At 40.4% G+C, this 23,406-nt stretch overlaps 1 protein-coding gene across 5 annotated transcripts in view; it reads right to left on the bottom strand.

The window, feature by feature from the left end:
- ptprz1b (protein tyrosine phosphatase receptor type Z1b) overlaps window positions 1-16,917 on the bottom strand; it is a 75,627-nt gene extending 58,710 nt beyond the window's left edge. For all 5 annotated transcript variants that reach the window (XM_065951030.1, XM_065951032.1, XM_065951031.1 and 2 more), the window contains exon 1: window positions 16,593-16,917. In XM_065951030.1, coding sequence (XP_065807102.1) covers window positions 16,593-16,656 — 64 coding nt within the window. In that variant the 5' untranslated portion in view covers window positions 16,657-16,917. The remainder of the gene's footprint in view (window positions 1-16,592) is intronic.
- Between the last annotated feature and the right edge of the window lie 6,489 nt (window positions 16,918-23,406).

Here is a 23,406-nt window from a genome sequence, read left to right as displayed (position 1 = left end):
GATAACCATGAATAAATGACCTGCATTTACACATGACAGGCTCACACAGAGAAACACACACACACACACACACACACACACACACACACACACACACACACACACACACACACACACACACACACACACACACACACACACACACACACACACACACACACACACACACACACACACACACACACAGGGTTAGGCTGTGACCTGCACAGATCCACATATCTGACAAATATGGTGAAAACACAAAAATCAAAGTAGATAAATTAAATAATTTATGTTAACAGTAAGGAGAGTGTGCCGTGAGATGACATTTAGGACACACAAATAAAAAGAGGAAGAAAGCACAGGGGACTGAAGGAAGCCAGCCAACTGGAGGATGCCTGTGTGTCTCTATGTGTGTGTGTTTAACATTGCAACCCAAATGCTCACTCTCCCAAGTGTGCATGCAGGCAGAGTTTATCCGATGAGCATGTATGTTTGCACGCGTCCACCTCAGCTGTGAGAGAAGTGTGTGTATGTGTGTGTGTGTGTGTGTATGTGTGTGTGTGTGTGTGTGTGTGTGTGTGTGTGCACTAATCTGCCTGCCTAGTTAGAGCACTGACTGAGAAGCACTATTTCCATCTGCTCAGCAGAGAAAATACTGTGTATAAGTGTGTGTCAGTGTGTGTGTGTGTGTGTGTGTGTGTGATTAGTAATCCTGGAGCATTTCAGTGGAGCAGAGCTTCAAACTAATACGTCAGCTTCTGATGGGAAAAGATTTCCTGGTATCTAAATCATTGATCGCTCTCTAACGAGGAGGGCAGAGGCTAAAGTCCACTGCCGTTTTAATCAGCAGAAGAAGAGGGAAAAAAAGGACACAAAGAAGACAGCAAAACATAAAGACAAGAGGTTTCCTAAAGGGCTTCAGGAAACGCTTTAGGGTTTTCTGTCCTAGCTTTGCTTCATATTTAGAGTCTAGACCTAAAAGAAGGAAATGCTGTTTATTTATTGCAGATTATTCAGTGTGATTCATCTGCTGACATTTTTTATGTATAACTTCAAACTTCATGCCTATCAACAGGTGTTGAAGCGGTGGATGATGTGCATTCATTAATAATCTAGTCAACATGTTTTCCATCAGCATTCAGCCTGAATCAGCAGAGTTTCCATGACAACGGTTCACAGCGTCATGACAACGGAAGAGCCCCCGATGGCGTGTGGAACACCCTGACTTCCTGTCGGCTTCCTGCTCCGACTCTCTCTATTGCCATGGATATGAAACCATCCCCTCTCCTCTCTATCTTTCAGCGCGGGGTCACGCCCCCAGTTCCTCACTTGTCTGGCAGACGTCGCACACACACGCACAGAAAACTCACAAGGATAAAGAAACATTGACAAATATGTACAGACATACGCTTGCAAACATAAACCCTGCAAATAAAAGCCTGCATGTATATTTATAAACTGACTCATGGATGTATGTTTGTCTGCATCCGGGGGTGAGACTACTCTCAGCGCCCACCCAAAGATTTCTATAGAAATGTGGGTGTGTGACTAAAAGGGTGGTCAGCTGGGTGGGGGATGGGAGGGTTAATCAACTTTCAACAACTGGTCACAGCAGCGGCCCCCTGATGAACTTTCTCACTGGGGGGGAAAAAAGAGAGTCCAGAACAGATCCAGTTCACTTTTCTCTCAGCTCCCTTTTATATCCAAGCTTGACAAATCAATAGACAAGCCCCCCCATTAACTTTCATCAGACCAATTGGTTTTGGTTCCAGACTTAACTTCATCGCAGCCTAAAATAACAAACGTATCTCAGAGCTCATCAGATAACAGGCCTGTGAAAAAAGAATGATCGGAGATGTGGTTTGTGTCTTTGTTAGTCACTTTGAACTCAGTGACTCTCTGAATGATAAAAGGGAAATCTGTCAGCACTTTAAAAACAGCATCTTCTGGTTCTGACTTTGCGTCTCCCGCTAACCTTCATTCATACCGTCTTTTCTCACAAACAACAAAGGATGAAGGAAAAGACGTCTCTTTAATCCCAGAAGCTCTATAAACTGCAGATTCTCCTGTTTACCGTTTTTCCCCCATAGTCTAGTGTAACCTTGTTTAATCTTATTAAATCACAAATAGAAAAGGCAACGGAGCATGCCACTCTACAATTTAAGAATATGCCCTTTTTGTCAGCATTATTTTGTTTGAATGTGATATCCTCTCAATGAATCATAAATCGACATCCACTTAAATCCGTTAGACGTCTCAGGTCACATTTCAGGGGAATTTGGTGTAAAATTCTTTACAACTTGAACACATCTTTGGTAGCATTGCCTGGCATCTTGCGTTACTAAAATGTGAGGTGTCTTAAAGAGTCTAAAGGTTTTATTTGCCTGGATGTATTCCAGTTGTTTAGGGCACTTAAGTCAATGTTGTAAAGTCGACTCAGCTTTCTCCATAATCTGCATCTACCATACTCTACTTAAAATAACCAGGGGTCTCATTTATAAACGCTGCATACACAAAAGAAGGGGCCTGAAACTGGCACACACCAAACTCCCCGCAAAGTTTGTTATAAAAAAAAAAACAACCTGATGGCAAAATATGTGCACCAGTAAGCAAACTCTGACCCAGGCATACATACTTTTTGGACGCAGGGAGATTTGGCAACACAGACTAAGACTACAAAACTAGAGTAAGGGGAAGTGCTCGCAGACATAATATGAAGAAATCAGTGTGGGTCCTGTAAATATAGATGCCGATACATTCATGATAATGATAAATGGATGTTTTGGCACAGCAGTGCGATGTCTTTCACTGATTTTCCTTTGGTTTGTGACCCTCCTGCGATAGCAAACAAATGATAGGTGCTCTTCACTTCATTCACAAGCACCTCCATTTCTTGGTCAAAAAGTTTTGTTCTTGTCTTACATCCGGTGGTCGCCATGATTCAGATCTGGAAGCTTTTGATCTGCCGGCTCATTCATGAGGTGATTACATTGACTGATGATGGTTGAATGTGGGACACTTCCAGGTGGGTTGTGATTTATTAAGGGAACATTGCATGCAGGTGTCCGTGTGACTGTTTTTCTGTATAAATATGAACTATTTTGGGTGCAGGCCAATCTGGGTGTTCAGGCACACAAACACTTGTAGTATGGATTATATGCACTGTTTTATTAATGAGACCCCAGGTTTACACCTATCAGCACTATTCTGCAAAAGCCTGGATTTATTGCAAAAGAGCAGTGTCTATATAGGTGCGCCTCAGTTCTGCTCTCATCCTATATATCAGATATATAGCCGTTACACAAAGGACTTTGTTTGCAAGAGAAAAGTCACACTGGTAAAACACAGTTGCACCATCCCACAGAGAGTGTTTCAATGGAGAACTCCTACAGCTGCAGGACATTTTCTCTCCTGATTCAAGCTTAGCTTCATAGCAAGGAAACAGAAACATGAACTAAAACCATCTATAACCAGATAGCAAGTGAAAAGGTTGAGTAAAATTAGCAAACAACAATCTTTAACTTTCTTCTTCTGCATTTCTTCTTTCGTTTAACCCTTTGAAGCCTACACTGTAAAAACAATTAGTCATGGTAACTTTTAATTGGTTGTCAGTTAAACTAAAGCTATCGTAAATGTTGTGATCACTCAATATTTTGTCACTATTTCATCTCAAATGTCAAGATCCATCTTGCAAAATCATGAAATTATAATAAAAATATGAGTCAAAAGAATATGCCTTGAAAAAAGTTGAACCAAATGTTGCTATATATTTTAAATGACATATTAAAAAGTACTGCTCTATAGTACGGACTAAAGAGCAGTGGTTACAGTTTTAGTAGTTATTTTTAGCTGAAACAAGTTTTTGTTGTTGTTGTTGTTGTTTTTGACCCATTCATTGCCCCAAATATCAACATCAGGATGACTTATGGGTATTGGTGGACTGCTTTCTTATCATAATTAAATTAACTAAATGAGATAATCCCATGTAATCTCATTCTACAATTCTTATAAAGGTTAAGGTCAAAAGTCAGATTTTTGTTTAGCTGTTTCCTCTCTTAACTCAGATTTGTAGTGACGACTTCTTTAGGCTTAAGTATGTCAGTGTTCGTATATGATTTCACATTTCATTAAGTCTCATATGCCCGTCAGCAAGCCATCCAAGTGGTAGCCAGGTTGTTTCCCTCTCCGGTAGCCTCAGTCCTTGGTGCCAGCCTTCTACAAAAAAAAAACAACAGAAGCTTTTGTATGTGGGCATAGACAGAGACAGACGGCCATTGTCAGCTGATGTAACTTCAGACAGACCTCCTCAACTGGAGAGACTGCAGAGAGAGCATTGGCATTTTGTGGTTTCAGTGACTTGGTTTCATTCTTCCTCTCCTTTTCACCTTTTGTCCCGTGGGATTCTGCCGTCCTCCTTTTCTAGCTCCTGTTGATACCTCCTGCCGGTTCATTCTGACTACTTCATCAAGTTCCCCATGTTGAATCTAAATCTAAGCCCAGATGTATGACCTTTGAGTTTTTTTAAGGCCTTTAGGCAGCAGATCCAACTGTATAACTTTGTATTTAATCTTAGTGGTAAACATCACAATGACTGTGCAGAACACAACAGTGGCCACTTTTACATTTTCTTTTGGGTTGTTTATTGATAGGCAGTCATTGTGTCTGTCCTCTGAGTCCGACATCCCTAGACGGATGGAACAAACAGTTGGTGTGCATGTTTGGATCATCATTTAGTGGGAAGGGCTAATCTGATACAAGTTACAAGAGTGTGAGAGGCTGAAGGCTTTTTTTTCATTTAGAATGTAGATTCAGAGTGAGTCACAAAGCAAACCCATCATCAGTTCACAGAGTCTACCTGAGAGAGAGTACTGTTCAACATTTTAGGAGACACTTAGACAATTACTTTGCAGAATTTGCAGTCTACAACCTTATCCAGTTCACAACAGCAATGGAAAATAATACTGCATCAGACCTGCAAGTGGAGACATCCTCCTTGGAGCTCCCCTACCGGCCTTCAAATTGCCCAAGGCAGCGCCCAAATAGACGAGGGCAGGCACAAGCAATGAGGAACAACACGGAACCAGAGACCCAGAGCTGGGCCGAGGCTGAGCTGCCCTTGGAGCTCCCATACCTGGCCCCCAGTCAATGGAGGGAGGCCCAAAGTCAACAGGGGCAAACCTCCACTGGTCAGGGCCAAACCACCCACCAAGATGGTTTGTGGAGCAACATCTCAATGGTCAGATAAAAAAATCTGAAATTACAGTTGCAGCAGGAGCGGGAGTGTAAATGGTATGCTGAGCACAAAAGTAATATTGACAGGAGCAAACTCGAGAAGGCTGAGGAAAGACTTCAAGAGGAGCAGAGCAAGAGACTCCAGGCTGAAAAAGAGAACCAGAAGCTAAAAGAGGAGGTCAAGAATCTGAGTTCTTATAACAGTACTCCGCAAGACTTATCAAGTTTTAAGAATAAGTTCAAAAAGGAACTTCTAGCCGTAATTGCAGCTCATAAAAGCCAGCTCCGGCCTGAAAAGTTTACTGCGGGCGTGCTCCAGAAAGAATTGGAGAGTCAAATATCAAGGCTTGGACACCTCCAAGGATCTAATGATTCAGACACTGAATACTGAAAAAGAGGCCCTTAAGCGGCAAATGAATGTACAAGAGGAAGAGGCTCAAATCAAATATGTGGTGACCATGGAGCAGCTTGAGACTTTAAAGACAAAGTTGAAGGAAAAGACAAGCTACAGTCTCAAGATGGCCGCTGAACTGGGCCTTCAGAAGGAGGCTTATGAGGAGCTGCAGAAGAAGCTTGATGAGCTCCAGGAACAAATACAGCTCCATCAGTGTGAGCCAAAGATAGACATCAGCATCAAAGAGCTCCAAACACGTGTTGAAGCTCAATATATCGATCTGAAGTCTAATAAGCTAGAGGATATAGCTCTGAATAAAGAACTGCAGCTAGTCCAGGAACAGCTCCATGACATAACCAGCAGAGACCTGAAGCCGGAGAAGAGAGTTGCTGTCGACAAAAAGGAGGCTGAACAGGAAGTGACGGTCCAGAAAGAGGGCCAGAACAATGAAAAGGTGACTGCCGAGGACGAGGTAGCGTTCAATCTGACTGTTCATGAGGAGGCATATCAGGTTGAGGATCTAGGAGAGCAAATACAGCTCTGTTCACTTAAGCCTATTGCAGAGCCCTCCTCCCCAGAAGAGAGCATCAATGAAGGAAGAGACGAGGCCGACACTCTGGCCCTTGAAAAAATGGAGTCAGTCGAGGATTCAGTGATGATTCCAGAAACATCCGAGGAGGTCCCAGAGACCCAAACAAACCCTGAGCAGGAGAATATCTCTAAATGGAGAAGGTTTAAGAAATGGATGACTCCCGACCGACGCCGCAAATACAAACATCGCCAGCAGGGGCAGAAGATGGAGTGACCAGCCCTCTCCACATCCAACAAGCCTTCATAATACAAAAAAATATTGTACTGAATACATTCAAATGAAAATAAATACATTTTGGGTTGAACTAAACAACTTTGCAAATATGAATAATTTTCCGTAAAGCTGGATTTCTTATTCCTCAAACTGTTTTTGAAAGTGAGTTTTTTTATCATGCAGGACAATATGTTGTGTTTGTTGAGTATATGTTAAAGGAAGGAAAAAGAGAACTTCATCCGTGTATAATAATTAAACCTTGAATTAATGTTGCACTTTTTGTTAAATCAGCTGAGAAAGCAAAAACTGAAATCAACCCACATCGTTGGGTTATAGTTAAGAGTTTTCAAAACAAAGTGTTCCAATTTCCAAATGCATTACAGTTTTTAACAAAGAAAGTTCAACTAATAACAAGGCCCTTTAAAGGTTCACTAATTCAACCATCCTTTCATTACTTTGTTGACTTCAACTATTAAAATGTCTGCAACAGAACAAGAGAAAAACAATATGTGGATTCCAGCAAACACAGCAGCCCTAACCATGTAAACGTTTTATTTACTGTATTTATTTCAATGCCAAAACATTTCGTTTACTTAACATTTGTAGAAGCTGTAAAACTAACACTACATTTCACATTCACTACTTCACAAAAGCATTCACACACTGAAGGCAGAGGTTGCTATCTGAGTAACCATCAGTATTAACTTATCCCATTCCTACACCACTGGGAGCAATTTGGGGTTCAGGAGGATTTTGCCCAGGACTGTATGTGCTGGGATCAAGCTTTTCGATTGAGAGATCAGACATTCTAGCACTGAGCCAGAGTCGCCTGATCTTAAAATGTAGATATATTTCAGATAGGTCTGAGCTCCAGTTTTTACATGTTACATGTCTGTTCACTCACTGATTCAATCCTGAAGCTTCATCCAGAGTTTCCATTTTTGATCTAACATCTCAGGGAGAAAAATCTACAAGTTATCACATGTTCTGTCAGGAAGTTCAGCAGTTTCAACATCCTAAATTGGTTCTATTGACTACGATGTGAAACACAACAACCAGAGTTTTTATAGTTTAACGGTTAAGTTTTTATTATTTGATACGCAGCATCAGTTGTGAGGTTTTTGGTTGTCTGCTCAGTTCAGGTAAAAAACTTTGAATTCTAAAGCAGCGTCTATAGGGGCACTGGTCAAGAGTCCAGAAACCAAAAATGGTTCATACACAACAGGTAAAGGCCCTGATTCAGAAACAGACTTGAAGCTTAATGTGTAATTCTTCTTTGTGATGTACAAAAGAAAATGAGACAAAAGAAAATGAGACAATCAGTAACAAGATTGACAAAAACAGAAAAGAGAAATACATCTAATTATTACAAAAACATTATTTTTTGACTTGCTTTACTCCATCATTCTAGCAAGAATAGAAGTAGATGTACAAATGGAGTTTTCTTAAAATGTCCTAGGTGCACTCTGCAGCTTCAGAAAATGCTTACTCCTCTCATGCACCCTGGGCTTTGATTGGCATAAAATGAGCTGCAAGGTACCATTACCTCAAAAGCACTCTTTCCTTTAAATACCTTGAAAGGTCTTCTACAAAATGCCCTGAAAGAAACGAGTTGCTGCTTTCCATAATGTCTGACTAGAGGTGGAACGTGTTACGGTTATCACTAGTATCAGTCTCGGACCCAAAACCAGGCCTAAGATCGTCTAGCGTGTGTAGCCAGCCTGAGGCAGATTTGAATTCTCGTCTTTTACACAACAACTTCTGTCACCAAATCTTGAAACCTTTACCCTTTTCTTTGTTGTTCACTTGGACCTTTCCCTTAACCATCCAGAACAACTGTAAAAACTTCCTCTGGGTTAGGAGTAAAATTCTGATGAACTATTTCCTACGAGTATACCCCCCCTTAACTTTTTCTTGAAGTCTTATAATAGGATAAGACTCTCACAGGCTTCAACACTGTATTTGGATGAGGGAAAAGTCAACCAGTGTGACTTCTTTTCTGTAAAAATTTTCTTCAGTACGACCTCAGCCTTTAACTGCAGTGTTTAGAAAAGATAAAGAGAAAAAAAATCATTTGTGCATGAAGTATTTGGTTTCTGTGTAGCCTTGAGAAGTGGTTTTACATGTTTTTCAATGCTTTGTCGAAAACAGCAGCAACAGCAAGGTATACACAGTGATGAACTTCCAAACTCCATTCGATCTGCAGAGTCCCTCTGCACCTTTAAGAAAAAGCTAAAGACCCAGCTCTTTCATGAATACCTACTAACTTAATGATGATGGTCTCCATATCACTGATGATGATGATGGTTGTGACGATTGTTTTTGTTTGATAACGATGACTTATAAAGATGGTTTCTATACTGATTAGAGTTCTCAAGAACTGCCATCAATGTTGTGCTTTGCCTCTGTGCAATGTCTGTCAGCACCTGTGTGTCCAATCGGACTCGAAGCTGATCGTTTGCGCTTACTGACATTGTTCCCTTTTTTCTAGATCCTTGCTTGTGTTGTACTTACTCTCTGATGTACGTCGCTTTGGATAAAAGCGTCAGCTAAGTGAATTGTAGAATTGATGCATTTATTTGAAACATGTGGACTTCAAGATCAACTGTGATAGAGTTGCAACAATACCAGAATTCTCAAATTGTGTACAGAAATTAATCAGAATCCAGGGAAAGAAATGTTTGGTGCTAAAAATGTTCTGGGGGAGACCTCCAGACCCCCCCTCCTCCTCCCAACTATTGTCTTTAACTAGTCCTTATATTGACAGAGAGGCTGCTGCTGAAGACAAAGACCATTTTCAAATAGACTTAACATATCAAGACACTTTTTGTTCATTTAACAACATTATACAAGAAAATAATTATGGTTGAACTGGTCAGTAACATATAAATCAGTTTGGAAAATAATTGTATGATGGCATAAAAAAATATTTTTTTTCCATATCTCCCACCACCACTCTATACTTGAATATTTTACAAGAACTCGGTGAACATTTGGGTCTGCACCGTTGGGTTTTTCTTGTATATTACAAGACAGCAAGCCACTACAGGATTCCACTTTCACCGCTGAGACTTTGTACTTCTACAAATCAGGGCCGACAAGAGCAACCTCGGTAACAATTGAAAAAACTTTTGAGTGACGCAAGTGTTTCACTGAGCCGAGTCTCCTGTCCAGGCTGCTCAGCATCAAAGATGTGCAGCAGTCCTCATGGCACAGACCAGCTTTAAAATAACCGCGACCGCGCGCTGCCACAGTGAGAACAGACTGCAGCTAAGTGGATTAAAGAATAAGAGTACTTATGAATAAAATGCTTTAGATTGGGCGGCCAGACGAAAAAAAACCAGTAGGGAGAGGGGCCGAAAACAGAGGGAAGGAAGACAAATTATCACTGAGGAGGGCAGGCAATCAATAATTCAATGTAACATCTGTGGTTTTTAGCAATGCCAAGACTGTGGTGACTGTAACAGCACAACCCACTTCTCAACCAAATGAGATCCGTGATAGTTCTCAAAAAAGGACAAAGAATTCAAATCTACAAAATCATGAAACAATTTTCTTTCTTCTTTTTTTTTTGCTAAATCCAGACAGTTAAGCAGGCTTTGGAAAATCTCTTTAACAAGATTTATTTCATTTGGTGAAGATTTTTATTTGGCTGGTTTACAGAGCTCGACTCCATCCGGATATGTTTATGTGTGTGTGTGTGTGTGTGTGTGTGTGTGTGTGTGTGTGTGTGTGTGTGTGTGTGTGTGTGTGTGTGTGTGTGTGTGTACGTTTTTAAGTTTGTGCACATATAATCTCATCTTAACCATGGAGCTAAAGCGAGAGAGAGAGGGACGCAAAAAAAAGGTTACGTACCATCCTCAGTCACGAACAAAAGTGAGCTGATAATATGGAAAACTAAACAATATGCAGTGGTTCATTTGATGTTTGTGCATGTGATTTGTGACAATGTCGGTTTCCCAATTTAAGATAAGAGACCAGTCTCAAATTCAAAGCATCTAAACAGCAGGTATAGTGATGTTAAAGGTTCGGAATTTGTCAATTCTGCAAAAAAGTTGTTTTTAGTGCTTCAAATAATAATCAGCAAAAACCTGATTGAGCAAAGATCTCTTTAAGTTGTAACCTAAACGATGTCATGGCTTCTCACACAGACACTCGTTGAGCATTTGTTTGGTTAGGGTAACATAGTCTGTGTTGTAAGATTAAAGCAAATAAACTAAATAAATATTAGAATAAATATGAATTCCTTTGCTCAGTTCATTTCAGTTTCCCCTTGCCAACAGTGTGACATGTGGTGCTTCTGTATTGACGAGCTAAGCCGAGCTGAGCCGAACAAAGTTTATCTCCAGTGTTGACACAAGTCAAAGCACAACATTTCAATCACGGATGTGGATATTATTAATGCACCACTATCTCCACTTTGTAAAACAAGCTAAAGAGCTCTGTTGATTAAAAGAAAGCAAGTGCTAGTGCTTTGTAGAGCCCCATACTTTCTTGTTCCATAGAAAATATAATATGAATAAATTCAAGCTGATTTTGTCGACGACGCTCGCGTCGCATGCTGTTAGGACAGGCTGTTAATCACCTTGTATCATAGTTGGATTTACACTGAAGTTTATTAAAACAGGCTGGTGCTTAAGGATACTTTGTGCATCTGTATGACATTTAGAGGACTGTGAAACACAAACATGTTGAAACTGAAACAATAACATTTTAATTTGGGGTATTGATTACATTTGGTGTTCTTAACCAAATTATACTTTGCATCCTCGGATTCTAACAAAGGTAGTTAGTGAATGTCCTTTACAATCAAACTATTCTGTTGACCTTTAAACCCTGTTGTCGTCTACATTATGTTTGCGAGCTTGCAGTCTTTTACCCCTATCCTTGGTCATTAACTGCTTCCTGTAGATCAATAGAATAGAGTGACATTTAGCATCATTGGCTCATCTGTGTTAGCATGCATTTCCATCCTTCATGTCCAGCATGATACAAACAAAACAGGGAACAGCTCATAAAAGGACTGAATGTTGTTATTTTGTAAAGGATGTTCAAATACAGTTTCTTCTGTCATTTTAGAATGAACATCCAGTCATGAGTACTCTGATCAGCATGCCATCCAGATGATAAATATTGTGTTTTCTTAAGTCAAATGAAAGTTTACATGACTGCAATTAACATCTTCTGGACCCAACATTCAGATGCAAATCAAAAAACAATAAGCCTTTTACAGTGTAATTTGAAAATGTTTATTGTCTGAACTTTTTGACTCGTCCTTACAAATACGCTAAGTCTAAGAATTAGGATTGATGTTGACTTATACTATCTAACTCTCTGCCATCACTGCTCTCTATGTATTATGAATGTATTTACACACAGAGTATGTGTGTCAGAATGTGTGCCAGTATTTAGTAGGCTATTACACCATCAGACTTCACATTGTGCTGCCGGATGGATCCCCTCTGGTTCAAATGCTCTCAGTGCGCTCGGTGGCCAGATGGTAGCTCACATGGAGAACATATGATCACTGGACTCATATCAACCAAAACACATTATCTATGACACAGTATATGGTGGCATGGTTGGAGAATTCCTTAGAGGCAATATATAGGGGCCAGTGTTATTTCACAGTGTCTTTTTACTGTTGGGGCTTGTTTCATCACTGGAGCTTTTTATGATTTCAGGGTTTTGGTATAGATGTCTACCTCATGATCAAATAGCCACAGCATCAAATGTATGGTTACTGAAATAACTTGGTTTGATTGAACATGTATGTATATAGTCATATAGGTTGATACATTCCTCTCCGTCTCTCCCACTCACTTGAGCTTATATAGCGCTTTTCTAGTCTTCTGACTACTCAAAGCGCTTTTACACATTCACACACTGATGGTAGAGGCTGCTATGTAGAGAGACCATCAGAAGAAACTAATCCTGTTCATTCGCATTCATACACCGCCAACAAAGCAGCAGGAGGGGTTAAGTGTCTTGCCCAAGGACACATCGGACCTGTTGCTACAGGAGCTGGGAATCGAACCCTCGACCTCCCTGTTCAGAGATGACGACTCTACCAACTGAGCCACAGCCGCCTTCAAGTGAACACTCAATGAATATGCCAAATCACAACACTCGGGCTCGTCAATAACTCAATAAGGATCCCATTGATCTGTTTACTGATCAATGGGATGCAGGCTGCTGTTGTGTTATTACAGCACATCACCATGCACCACCAATCCATAACTCCAACAAGAGACAATCTGACTTGTCGTTTTATGCTATAGGAGCCTTTGTGAGCAATGGTAGTACTGCATTTATTCTTCCAAAAAGAAAGTAAGAATGACTCATCTAATTAAACATTTTTACATCTGCTGTAAAAATTGGCTTTTCTTGTGTGGTGTGTAGTTGACTTCATTAAATGAACTGCAGTATTTGGTACTTCTGAACTTGCTTCATTTTTCAACACTGCTTGGTGTTCATAAATACATTTTCACACATTCATGATAGGTCAGCATTTAGAAATTGTACAACACTACTCCTAATTTGTCCAAAAATTAAGGGTAATTGGCACCGACAATCCCTCAATCTGCAGGGGCTTGTGTTGGTAACAGTAGGTTTCCAGTTTAAGTCCCAGTGCAGACCAAGCGCTGAACCCCCAACTGTTCAGAGTGACAGTCCCTCACTGTGCAGCCCCCTCACTCTGACATCTCCCAATAAATAGAATACTATAGTTCCTGTTTGGGCTTTCAATCCTATGTGTGAGAAGTGTGTCTCAAAAAAAGAGTAAAAAGTTAAATTTCCCTTGTGATTGATAAAGTATATGATACAAACAAATAATAACATAAAATCTGAATGTCCAGTGAAGTCTGCATGCCAAGCCGACCCCCTAAAAGTCTGCCAAAAGTACCCTTTAGGCCCCTTTTGGACCCGTCGAAATGTCCGTTGTCATATCCCTCAGATTGATCAAGCACTCCCTATCCAGAAACATTTAATTCAGCAACTCTGCAAGATTAGTTAAGTCTGGACATTTGTAATTCACCATCTCTATTGATTACAGGACACAAACTAAGAAATGCAGGCGATTCTGCAGAGAGGGAGTCAGATATATCTATTCATTCTTGGGAAACAAAAAGTGATGAGAGAAGGAGGGGAGAGCACAGATACAACCACCATGCTGAACTGAGTCATGTCAGTTTGAAATCTCTAACCAGCAGGATCACAGGATGGCAAAACTCAAAGTATTGGGTGTTTGTAACATTTGTATCTCTACATGTGTGAAAATGTAGAAAAACATTGGATGCATCCCTTTTCCTGCTTAGCTGCACATATGGAGCCACAGGCTGGAGGTGTAATCACCACTGAGAGGTCAGATGTATAGATGCAACCATGTTGAAAAGCATTTGGCACCGAAGGATGGAAGCTAGAAGGTTGTGTTTACTGGCATATCTGTTTGGACAAACAAGGCCAAAATGAGCACACCAGCGATATCACAGCCACTTGTATGTGTGTGTGTGCGTTTGTGTGGAAGAGAGTGAGCGAGAGGCTGAACAAGGAAATGTGTTTGTGCGTGATTTCGAGTGGTGTCCAGGCATATTGTGGAACAGATGGCTGGAGGATGCTCTATTTCCCTTAAGGATACATTATTTCTATGTGTCTAAACAGCATATTTAACACAAACATTTTAAAGGAAATGATCCAGCTTTGTCAGATGGTTGCAGACCGAACATTTAAACTTTTGCAACCACAGCAAAGCTTCCATTCATCAACATCTGCTAAATCAGACTCAACCGCTGCAACTTTAGAGAATAGCCAAAAAAAAAGTGTCAAATCTACAAGAAACTGTCCCTGAACATTGTATTTAAACTCCAAAGATCACAGGGTTTGAAGAATCCCCAAACATTTAACATTTAACAATTTCTCCTCTGGTGACAGCAGCTCAAGGACATAATCTAAAAGGCGCTCATGTGTAATGTGATCTTAATTTGATTGAACAAGAGGAGAAGCCATAATAATGGTGTTGTGGCAAACAGCCAATCAAATGGTGGGGTGATTCAAGGATGATCCAATAGTCAATTTTTAAATGTATTTAACCAGGGGAACCTCATTGAGATTAAGAATCTCATTTACAGGAGTGTCCTGGCCAAGTGGGGCTGCAGCCCAACAAACAGGTTACAGACATAAAACACAGTAATTACAAACACAGATCAACATTTCCTGAGTCACAGAGCAGAACGTTATTAGTCAAAGCATCTACAACCTGAAGCATTTTCCTCCAACACCTTCAATCTACTTTTAAAAAGATTTACAGAAACCAGCTCCACAAGACACAGAGATTCCAGGCCTTTTCCCCATTTCAAGACGCAATTCTCAAAAAAAATCATCAGTAATCTGATCACACAAAATCAAATATCAACTAAACAGGTTTTTGTTTTTAGCATTAGAAACATTCACAGACCTATGATCTACCCTCAAGAATAAAATGTCATGACATTGCACTTTTTCCTATAAAAGTGCAATGTCATGTTTCCAAAAAAAAAAAAAAAATGGGGAATGAGAATATTGAATACACTCTTGCATGTTAACATCTACACTCTTGCAGGTATGGGTGAATGTGGACTACAGGAGGCTCTTCAGAGTGGTTGGTGGGGTTTTACAGCAAATCTTGAAGTTTATCATTTTAAGTTACAGCTCCATCGTCTCCGTCTGGATAAAAAATACATCATAGATTGATGGAGGTAGTTTGTTGTCAAACTACTTCTTTTAAATTGTTTAACCACAACTAATGGCTTTAGTGGAGTCATTTACAAAAATGATCACATTTAGTTGCCTGATATTCACAACATAAATACATGTTTAAAAATTCACTAAATGTGTTCATAAAACAATTTGACTGACGATTTACATTTAACAGCTGAAGAATCTACTTTTCAGTGCCCTCTTGTGGATAAAATGTGTAATAGGTGACTATTTAAAAAGTACCTCAGGCATATATTTGGGGTCCATTTTCTTGTAACTCAAATGCTGACATTTACACAAACATACGTGCAATATGGTAATATTGGCTCATAAAGACAGTCACTATACTTATTTAGCTCTACCCTGCTTATATTGCCCATAGAGGACTTTGATGAGTGGTGATTTTGGAAGAAGATTTCTAATGCTATTTAATTAATACAAAATCTGATCAACAGAAACACCAAGAATATTAAAATTAAAAAGGTCAACATTTTATCTCAACCTTTTGATGAACAACTTGAACTCTGACCAACTCAGTGTTGTGTTGAAACATTACATTCATTATTGTAATGAGGGGTTGATAATTAACTTGACTTCATGATTCAAGCTTTGATAAAACTTATATTTCATCTTCTCACTGTGTTTCCTTTTTTTTACTCTTTGAAATTAGTACACAGACAATGGTGCATCTTAATTCAGCACCTGTAACTGATCAATGTCTTACTTTGAGATCTGTAACAGAGGAGTGGTGCTTTAACAGTTTTGAGACATTGGGGTATTGATGCAAAAGTGGACCTCCCTCAGGCTCCACAAGGAGAGCTTTGATTATTTGAAGATGGATACTCCATGCTAACAATGTGGAAAAACAACACTTAATCTGAAACTGGATATTTAGAATAGATATAAGGCAAAATGAAGGTCATACAAATCTCAACTGAACGAAACCTGACACTAAAAAAGGGACATCATGTGGACTGAACGCTCCTATCCAATAAGTTGACGAGACCCCACAGGAGCAGTTTGGAGTCCTCTCAGCCAAATCCCACAGAAAACACAAAGCGTCGTCACGCAACACAATCTCATTCATACTTCAACATGTGTTTGAAAAATCGGATCAACATGTTCAAAGCATGACATGAAATCCCTCAATGAGCTGCAGACTTGAAACTGGACTGGACATTTTAGCGGCAGACTATTGAGGAACCACATTTCCACTTCGAAGATGTATGCACCCCCCTAAAAAAAAAAATGCCATCAACATGCAACATTCATCTTTCTTTGCCGCCGTTTGCAGATTTCAGACGCAGACTGAAGTGTGCAGGATTTTTAAATCCCGAGGGTATAAACACACGCTGCGCTCAATTTTTAACATCATCCACACACAGCATCATATGTCAGCCACCGCAGTATATCAAATCGGTGCATGTCATCTTCTCAGTTTCTTACCTATTTGACTGAACAGGAGCAGCTGAGAGATGAAAACGTCGGTCCTGGGAACCGCCGTCTCCATGGTGTCGGCGTGAGAATTAAAAGCAAAGCGGCAGTGGGCTATGTGGATTTGTAGGAACGAACGGCGGGTCGGGTGCGTAAAAGATGCGCTACCAGCTCATCGTTGCTCCTCCACTGCCTCTGTGTGCGGCAGCAGCGCTAAATGCTCGGATCGGGTTTGGCTCGGCTCGGCGTGATTCGGCTGGATTTGGCACGCTGGCTGGTTGGACGGTTGATAAACCGACGCGCACTGGCTGAGCGCGCGCGCCGCCCACTGCCCTTAATGGAAACGTGTGTATCACTCCTGTAATATTCTGATGATATGACCACTGGGACGTGGTGTGTGTGTCTCCAGCACGCAGCTGCGATTTAAGGGCTTTTATCTCCTCGGCAGCAGTATGGGGTTCCTATAATATGTACAGTATCCACAGCATGTGGTAACAAGGACTTCATAGTCAACTTAGAGAGTATTCAGGGTGTCGCGAGTGACCTAATTATCTCCTATTGTTTCATTGTAACGATAATGGGCCAATAATTAGAAACAGACACTTTCACAAATTGGTATTGCCAGAATGGTTGTGTTTGTAAGATGTAAGACAAGGAGGCCAGCGATCTTCTTTCTCTATAAAAATCTGACATTTGATGGACCAGATGTGACAATAATACAAGACTATCTTTACTCTTTTTTTAGGCTTGATTTGTACCATAAAGTAGTATTACAGCTTTAGTAGAATGGCCTGTTTTTTTTTCTTTTCTTTTTTTTACAAATCACAGCACTATGTGCTCCACAGTGAGTTAAACTGACCTAATTTATGATCATGCAGCTGAGTGAAGAATGGGCTAGTTAGGATGATTCTAATTATTCTAACAAAATAAGTGCATGACTAGAAAAAAAGGATGACAATAACACTGAGTAGGAAAATACACATAAGGAAATTCAGGTCACTTCAAATGTCATATCTTGTTTGGACCCAAGTTTTTCTTGTAATATCATAGTGACTTCAACGTATAAGGTTTATGCAAAGCTTAAGGAAGAAACCTGACAAGTTTTCAAGCTGTTGGATAAAGAATCTGTTGCATCACCACTAAACAAAACAAGAATGTGCATCAAACCCAACTGAGCTGAAACTGTCCCGCAACGGCATCAGAGTGTGTGCTTGTGTGTGTGCGGATTTTCAAGGGTGGTGAGATTTGGAAGTGGCTGGACAACAAGATTCCCATGAAGTACACAATGGCAGAGGCCTGAGTGTGTGAGTGTGTGTGTCTTGTGGAAAAGTGTAGCTCCGAAAGCAACAGGACTGAATGGCGCAAAAACACACACACAGTTGTGGGAGCCTGGGCATATCTGAAAGTAAGAGTGTGTGTAAGTTTGTGTGTGCGCGTGCATGTGTGTGAAACAGGCACAATAACATGCTGCTCTCATTACGCTGTGTGCATTAATTAGCATAAATTAAGAGAGATAATCCTCTTTAATTCAGGCGGGAGGCTGTCTCACTTGTTGGACCAACATTTTTTCGGATGGTTGTTACAATATCCTCTCTGCCCCTGAGCTTCCGGTGCATAAGCCTGTCCTTGTGGTTGTGTGTGTGTGTGTGTGTGTGTGTGTGTGTGTGTGTGTGTGTGTGTGTGTTTGTGGGAGAAAGGAGCTTCCATGTTTGTAGCATCCGTCTGTATGATTACTGACAAAAATAGAGAGAAAAGAGCAAAAATGTCCTCTTATTAAGTCTTACATAACACACACACACACACACTCACCCTGCTTTTTGTAGCTAAAGCCGAGGGATACAATGTGAGTTTAAAAAGAGAAGAACTAACACAACATCATCTCAACAAAGCATGAAAGTTCACACACAGGGAGTAACTGCCTGCTCTGACAGGTGTACAGACACGAGCTGTGTGTTGAGCGATCACAGCGCGCTGTCGCCTGCTGCAAAATATCTTGAGCTCTCTCAGATCCAGCGGCTGTGGGAAAGCTGGTTCAGTTTTAACGGCACACAGGCTGCTATGGATTATGGATTACGTGTTGGCTCTATCTTTTCTCTCTCTCTGACTGTGCATCAGGACTGTGAGTGGAGGAGGGTCAACAGCTCGAAGAGGGTTCATTTTGGTCATCATTTTTAAGTCCAAAAAAAAGGATGCACAAAAATGCACAAAAATATTGATAAACTGGACACATGTATATATTTTCAGGAGAACATTTTTAGATACATGATAGTTTAGATTTTCTAGGGATTCCTTTATCCGGCAGTCACGCGATGTGCTGTAATAGCTGTAAAATAATCTTTGCAGTTAAAATGAACCCTATTAAAGTAAGTCCACTCAATGCTCGTTTTTACCACTGAACATTCTGCTTGTTATTACTGTCACATTCAGAAAGGTTTGCTAAAGAGACAGACTCCTTTCAGGTAAGATCTTTTTTTTTCCCACCAGAAACAGCTGTCAACATCTCGCTCATAGAAGCCAGCCAGATTCCATTGACAAAAGACATCATGTTTTCTATTATTAAAAAAGAGTTGCTGTTTAGTTGTGTCCAATCTAATACTTAAAAACACCTAAGACATGCAACCATACAAACAAACTCATGGTATCAGTAGACCGGGGGTCTGCAACAGGCGACTCTGGAGTCTCATGCAGCTCTTTCGCCTCTCTCCAGTAGCTTCCTGTGGCTTTGCTAAAAAAAAAAAGAGAATATTTTATTCAACTTTTGATTGTTTTACAATCTCGAACTGTACAAAATGTGCAGCCCTTCATTCAATTATTAGGCATCTATTTTTTTAAATATTTTTTCAATATAAATTTGCGCCATATCCTGCCTCAGTGGAACAGATCACAACGGCTTCTTTTCAGTGTCACAGATAGACAATCTGTTATTGGAAATTAAAAATAAAATTAAGAAAAATGTTTCGAGACTTTTTTGGAACAAGCACATTGCATTTTGTGAAAGGAGAACAATGGTGATAAGACGTAGTCTTCGGACACACAGATCTGGAGGGGAATGCCTTGCACCCCAAATGTTTTGAATTTAGCCCCTTACAGTATATGATGTTAAACATAAGCAAACTGTCAGATTGTCAACATCCCTGCTCTGCTACGCTCCAATTCAACGCTCCCTCACTCTCACATGCTCGACCACTCTCTCTCACTCTGCTGCGCCTGGCCCTGATAACAGCAGGTGAGACAGAGCGGAACTCTAACTATCGATAAAAGAGAGTCATACGTAAGCCTCCGTAGTGACTTCACATTAAAAGTTGTTTTAATGATGGAGACCATATTACTCTTCATTGACACATTAGTTCTGGTTAATTAGTAAGCATCTGATCCCAATGTAAACCTGTGTTATACAGGCAGCAGCATGTGATGGAGAAAAATCACCCGTTGAGGAGTTGTTGCATGTAATGTGGACAAAGATATTAAGGAATACTCATTTAGATCTATTAGTAATGTGAATGGGCTCAGCGAGGGTCCATAAACTTCTATCAAAGGCGAAAAGATGTTTTTGCGGCTCCAGACAGATTTTTTTGGGGGGGGGCTGCAGGGGAATGGCTTTTTGGTTGGAAAAGGTGGCCGACCCCTGCGGAAGACCAACAACCTCCATGTCTGCAAGATGAAGCAAATTTGTTTGGCAAAGTTGTCTGGTGGCTTATTAGAAAGACGGCTCCTTCTTGTTTTAAGAAATTATTATTATTATTATTATTAACATAATAAAAGGGAAAAGTCATCAATAGACTAAAGAAAAATACAAAAATGTTGAATTAGTCACCTCTTGTTTGTTCATGCGTGGTGCCTGTGCCTGAACCCCTGTTGCCATGACAGTGGATGCTGTTTCCCAGTTGACAGTGATATTGACTTGCAGTGGTGGCATCTAGAGGTCAGTCTCCAGGACACCACTGGGATGACAAACACAGGTCGATGTGTGTGTGTGTGTGTGTGTGTGTGTGTGTGTGTGTGTGTGTGTGTGTGTGTGTGTGTGTGTAAATGACAGAGAGAAAGAGATGCCATTGCTGGTCGATAACTGAAATGGAGAAACATAGCTTTGTATTCGTACAGATGGTTCTGCACGTGTTTGTTGCTAATGTTGAAGTGCTGAGAATACTGCTGTTTGCAAACTACTTTTGAAGTCAATACAGTGTACGGCCTCAAGATGGTAATCTCTATAATATGATTTACCGTACATTTAAATAGAATAAAGAGCACTAAGGGAAGACATTTCGGTTGATTTAATCAACATGCATGTAGAGCTATGAGACAGATTTGAAAGAAAATGGTCATTCAAATAGAATCTGCTCCTTTTAAGTATCAATGAACTCTTTCCTTTAGGTCTATTATAATTAGAAGATCATCTCTCTTAAAGAGCCCATATTATGTCCTTTTTGGGGTTCATATATTTAATCTATGTACCTACTAAAGTATGTTTACAATAGCTAAAGTTTGAAAAAAGTGTCTGTTTTCATGACACTGCCGCTCCATGCACCGGCTCACTTCTGACTCTCTCTCTAAGGCTCTGAAGTGCCCATGTTCAGAGTCCCCACGTGTACCAAGTCTGAGCTGATTGGTCGGCCTGTTGGCTCTGCCGTAATTGGTCAGTTGCTCAGCACGGTTCTCGGAAATGTCCCGCCCCTTTTACCATATTGGGAATGCAGCCACTCTGGCTCCGAGGGCCGGGGAGCAAAAACATTAGCACCTTAGCACTACTGTGCTACCGGAGGCTACGGCATATTGTGGGCGTGCTACAGAAGTTAACGGGCGTGCAACATGAGCTGCAAGGCTCATGCCAACGAGCCAATGGGCTTAGATCAGTGATCTCACACTGACAATGACGTCACACTGACACATTTTTATCGAGGGGGGGCTAGAACCGAGTGTTACATGCAGCTAATGCTACAGCTAACAGGAGGACGTAGGAGAAGCCGCGTTTCCGTGGACTTTGAATTTTGATGTGCCTAAGCATGCACAGGACATTTGGAAAACACAATAAAGAGCATATAAAACCAGAAAAAGCATAATATGGGACCTTTAAAGGAAAGAAAGAGGTAATCAAGAGAGAAATGTTACTATTGTCCTTTATTACAGTTAACAGAAAGAGTTACCTGCCTGCCTCTTTGTGTGTCTGTTTCTGAAACTGAAAGAGGGCCAGAGTATGTTTACTAAGTCATCGCATTATCTTGCACTCACACACTCACCTGTCATGGTGTCACATGGTTGTTGAAACTCTTAAACTAAAATTCTGCTTCACATATGATTATGGACTTAAGTGTGCTTTTGTTTGTTTTGGGAATTCACTTTTCTTACCAGTGGAGAGATGTTTGCTGGTCACAAAGCAGCTTCACCAACCGGACACCAAAGTCTGCAGTTACCAATAGGAACAATAAAAGTGAGGTGAATAAAGCAGAGAACTGTAGGCTGTATATATATAAAAAACTCTTAAGCTTGACTGACTGGGTGACTTAACTAAGTAGTTTGGACGTCTAGACGTCCTGTGTGCATTTGAAGAGTCTTTTTTTAGACACCTTATGACTGTATACCCAGCTTTACAGAATACCTAACTGCATGTTTCAGGTACTGTCATGTTTCTTTTGACACCTGGCTGAGCTGACACTGACTGACAGGTGACAGAAGAGTATTGACCACCGCTGCTCCGCTTTTGACATACAGCAGGTTTTCAGGTTGCTTTTGTGCTGTGTGAGATACAGAATCCACCCTTCGAAGAGGTCAACTGATCCTTTTGTTGTTTTCATTACTTTGGAAGACGCAGTTAAGCATTTGAGCTCCTACTTCATAATGGGACAGCTCCTCATTCTGAGTCAATATAGAGATTTGTTACTAATAGAACTTTCTTCCATGAGTTACATTTGCAATGACGACTGTTAAAGGATAGACATCATACAAGTCTGCAAGTTAAACAGTTTGAAGAGAGAGTTTCTCGCATGTTTTGATGGACTCAATCCTCACCTGCACACCTGTCTTTTGAAATACATGTGTTAAGAATGTTTCCACTTAGAGAAGTAAAGAACAAGGTGCTGTTAATTTCCTCAAAATGGCATCAGCTACGTCAATAGTTTAGCTTTAAATAAAAAACTAGTATATCAGTATATCAATTATATGAAACCTCTCTCAACCTGTATCTAAAACCAGCACATGTAAGAGCTACATGGTAGGGAGAGATGATATACAGTACCCATCATCATGCTGAGCTACAAAAACTGCCAGAATTAAGCTTTAAATCGCACTGATGTCACCTACGTTGATTACATATATTCTTATATAATAATGACTGTACTGTCAGGCAGATTTGAGGCCCTTAAAAGGACTGAAGATTAACACATCTTCACTACGTACACTACTTTAGTTTTTTTTTCCAAGCCATACATTTCCCTTTCATCATCTTATACACTCACCCTAAGTTATTCTGAATATATGCTAATCCTACGGCACTAATACCTCTGAAAGTCATAGTTAGGAGAGAAATAAACCTCTGCAGCTGAAGTTACCTGCTCTCATTAACGCCATTAAAAGAGTCTAAGGTCGCTGTGCACAGAAAGTGCAAGTTGTTCGAAATTTCCCCTTGGATTGTCTCTTAATGAAATACAGAAATTTGCAGGTCACACAATAAACTAAGGACTATCCAAATTTGTGCATCACATCCAGCAAATGTTTGGTGGCCTGACACTCAACTCGGAGGGAAAACAATACATTAAATCTTATCTATCTGACATCTTCCTCTGCATCACTCTCAAAAACATATTGGTTGGATTGTTCTTCGTGTAGCAGCTAT

The sequence above is a fragment of the Labrus bergylta genome, chromosome 23, assembly GCF_963930695.1.
Source record: "Labrus bergylta chromosome 23, fLabBer1.1, whole genome shotgun sequence".
NCBI classification, from domain to species: Eukaryota; Metazoa; Chordata; class Actinopteri; order Labriformes; family Labridae; genus Labrus; species Labrus bergylta.
This window is presented reverse-complemented; position numbering and strand designations above follow the sequence as displayed.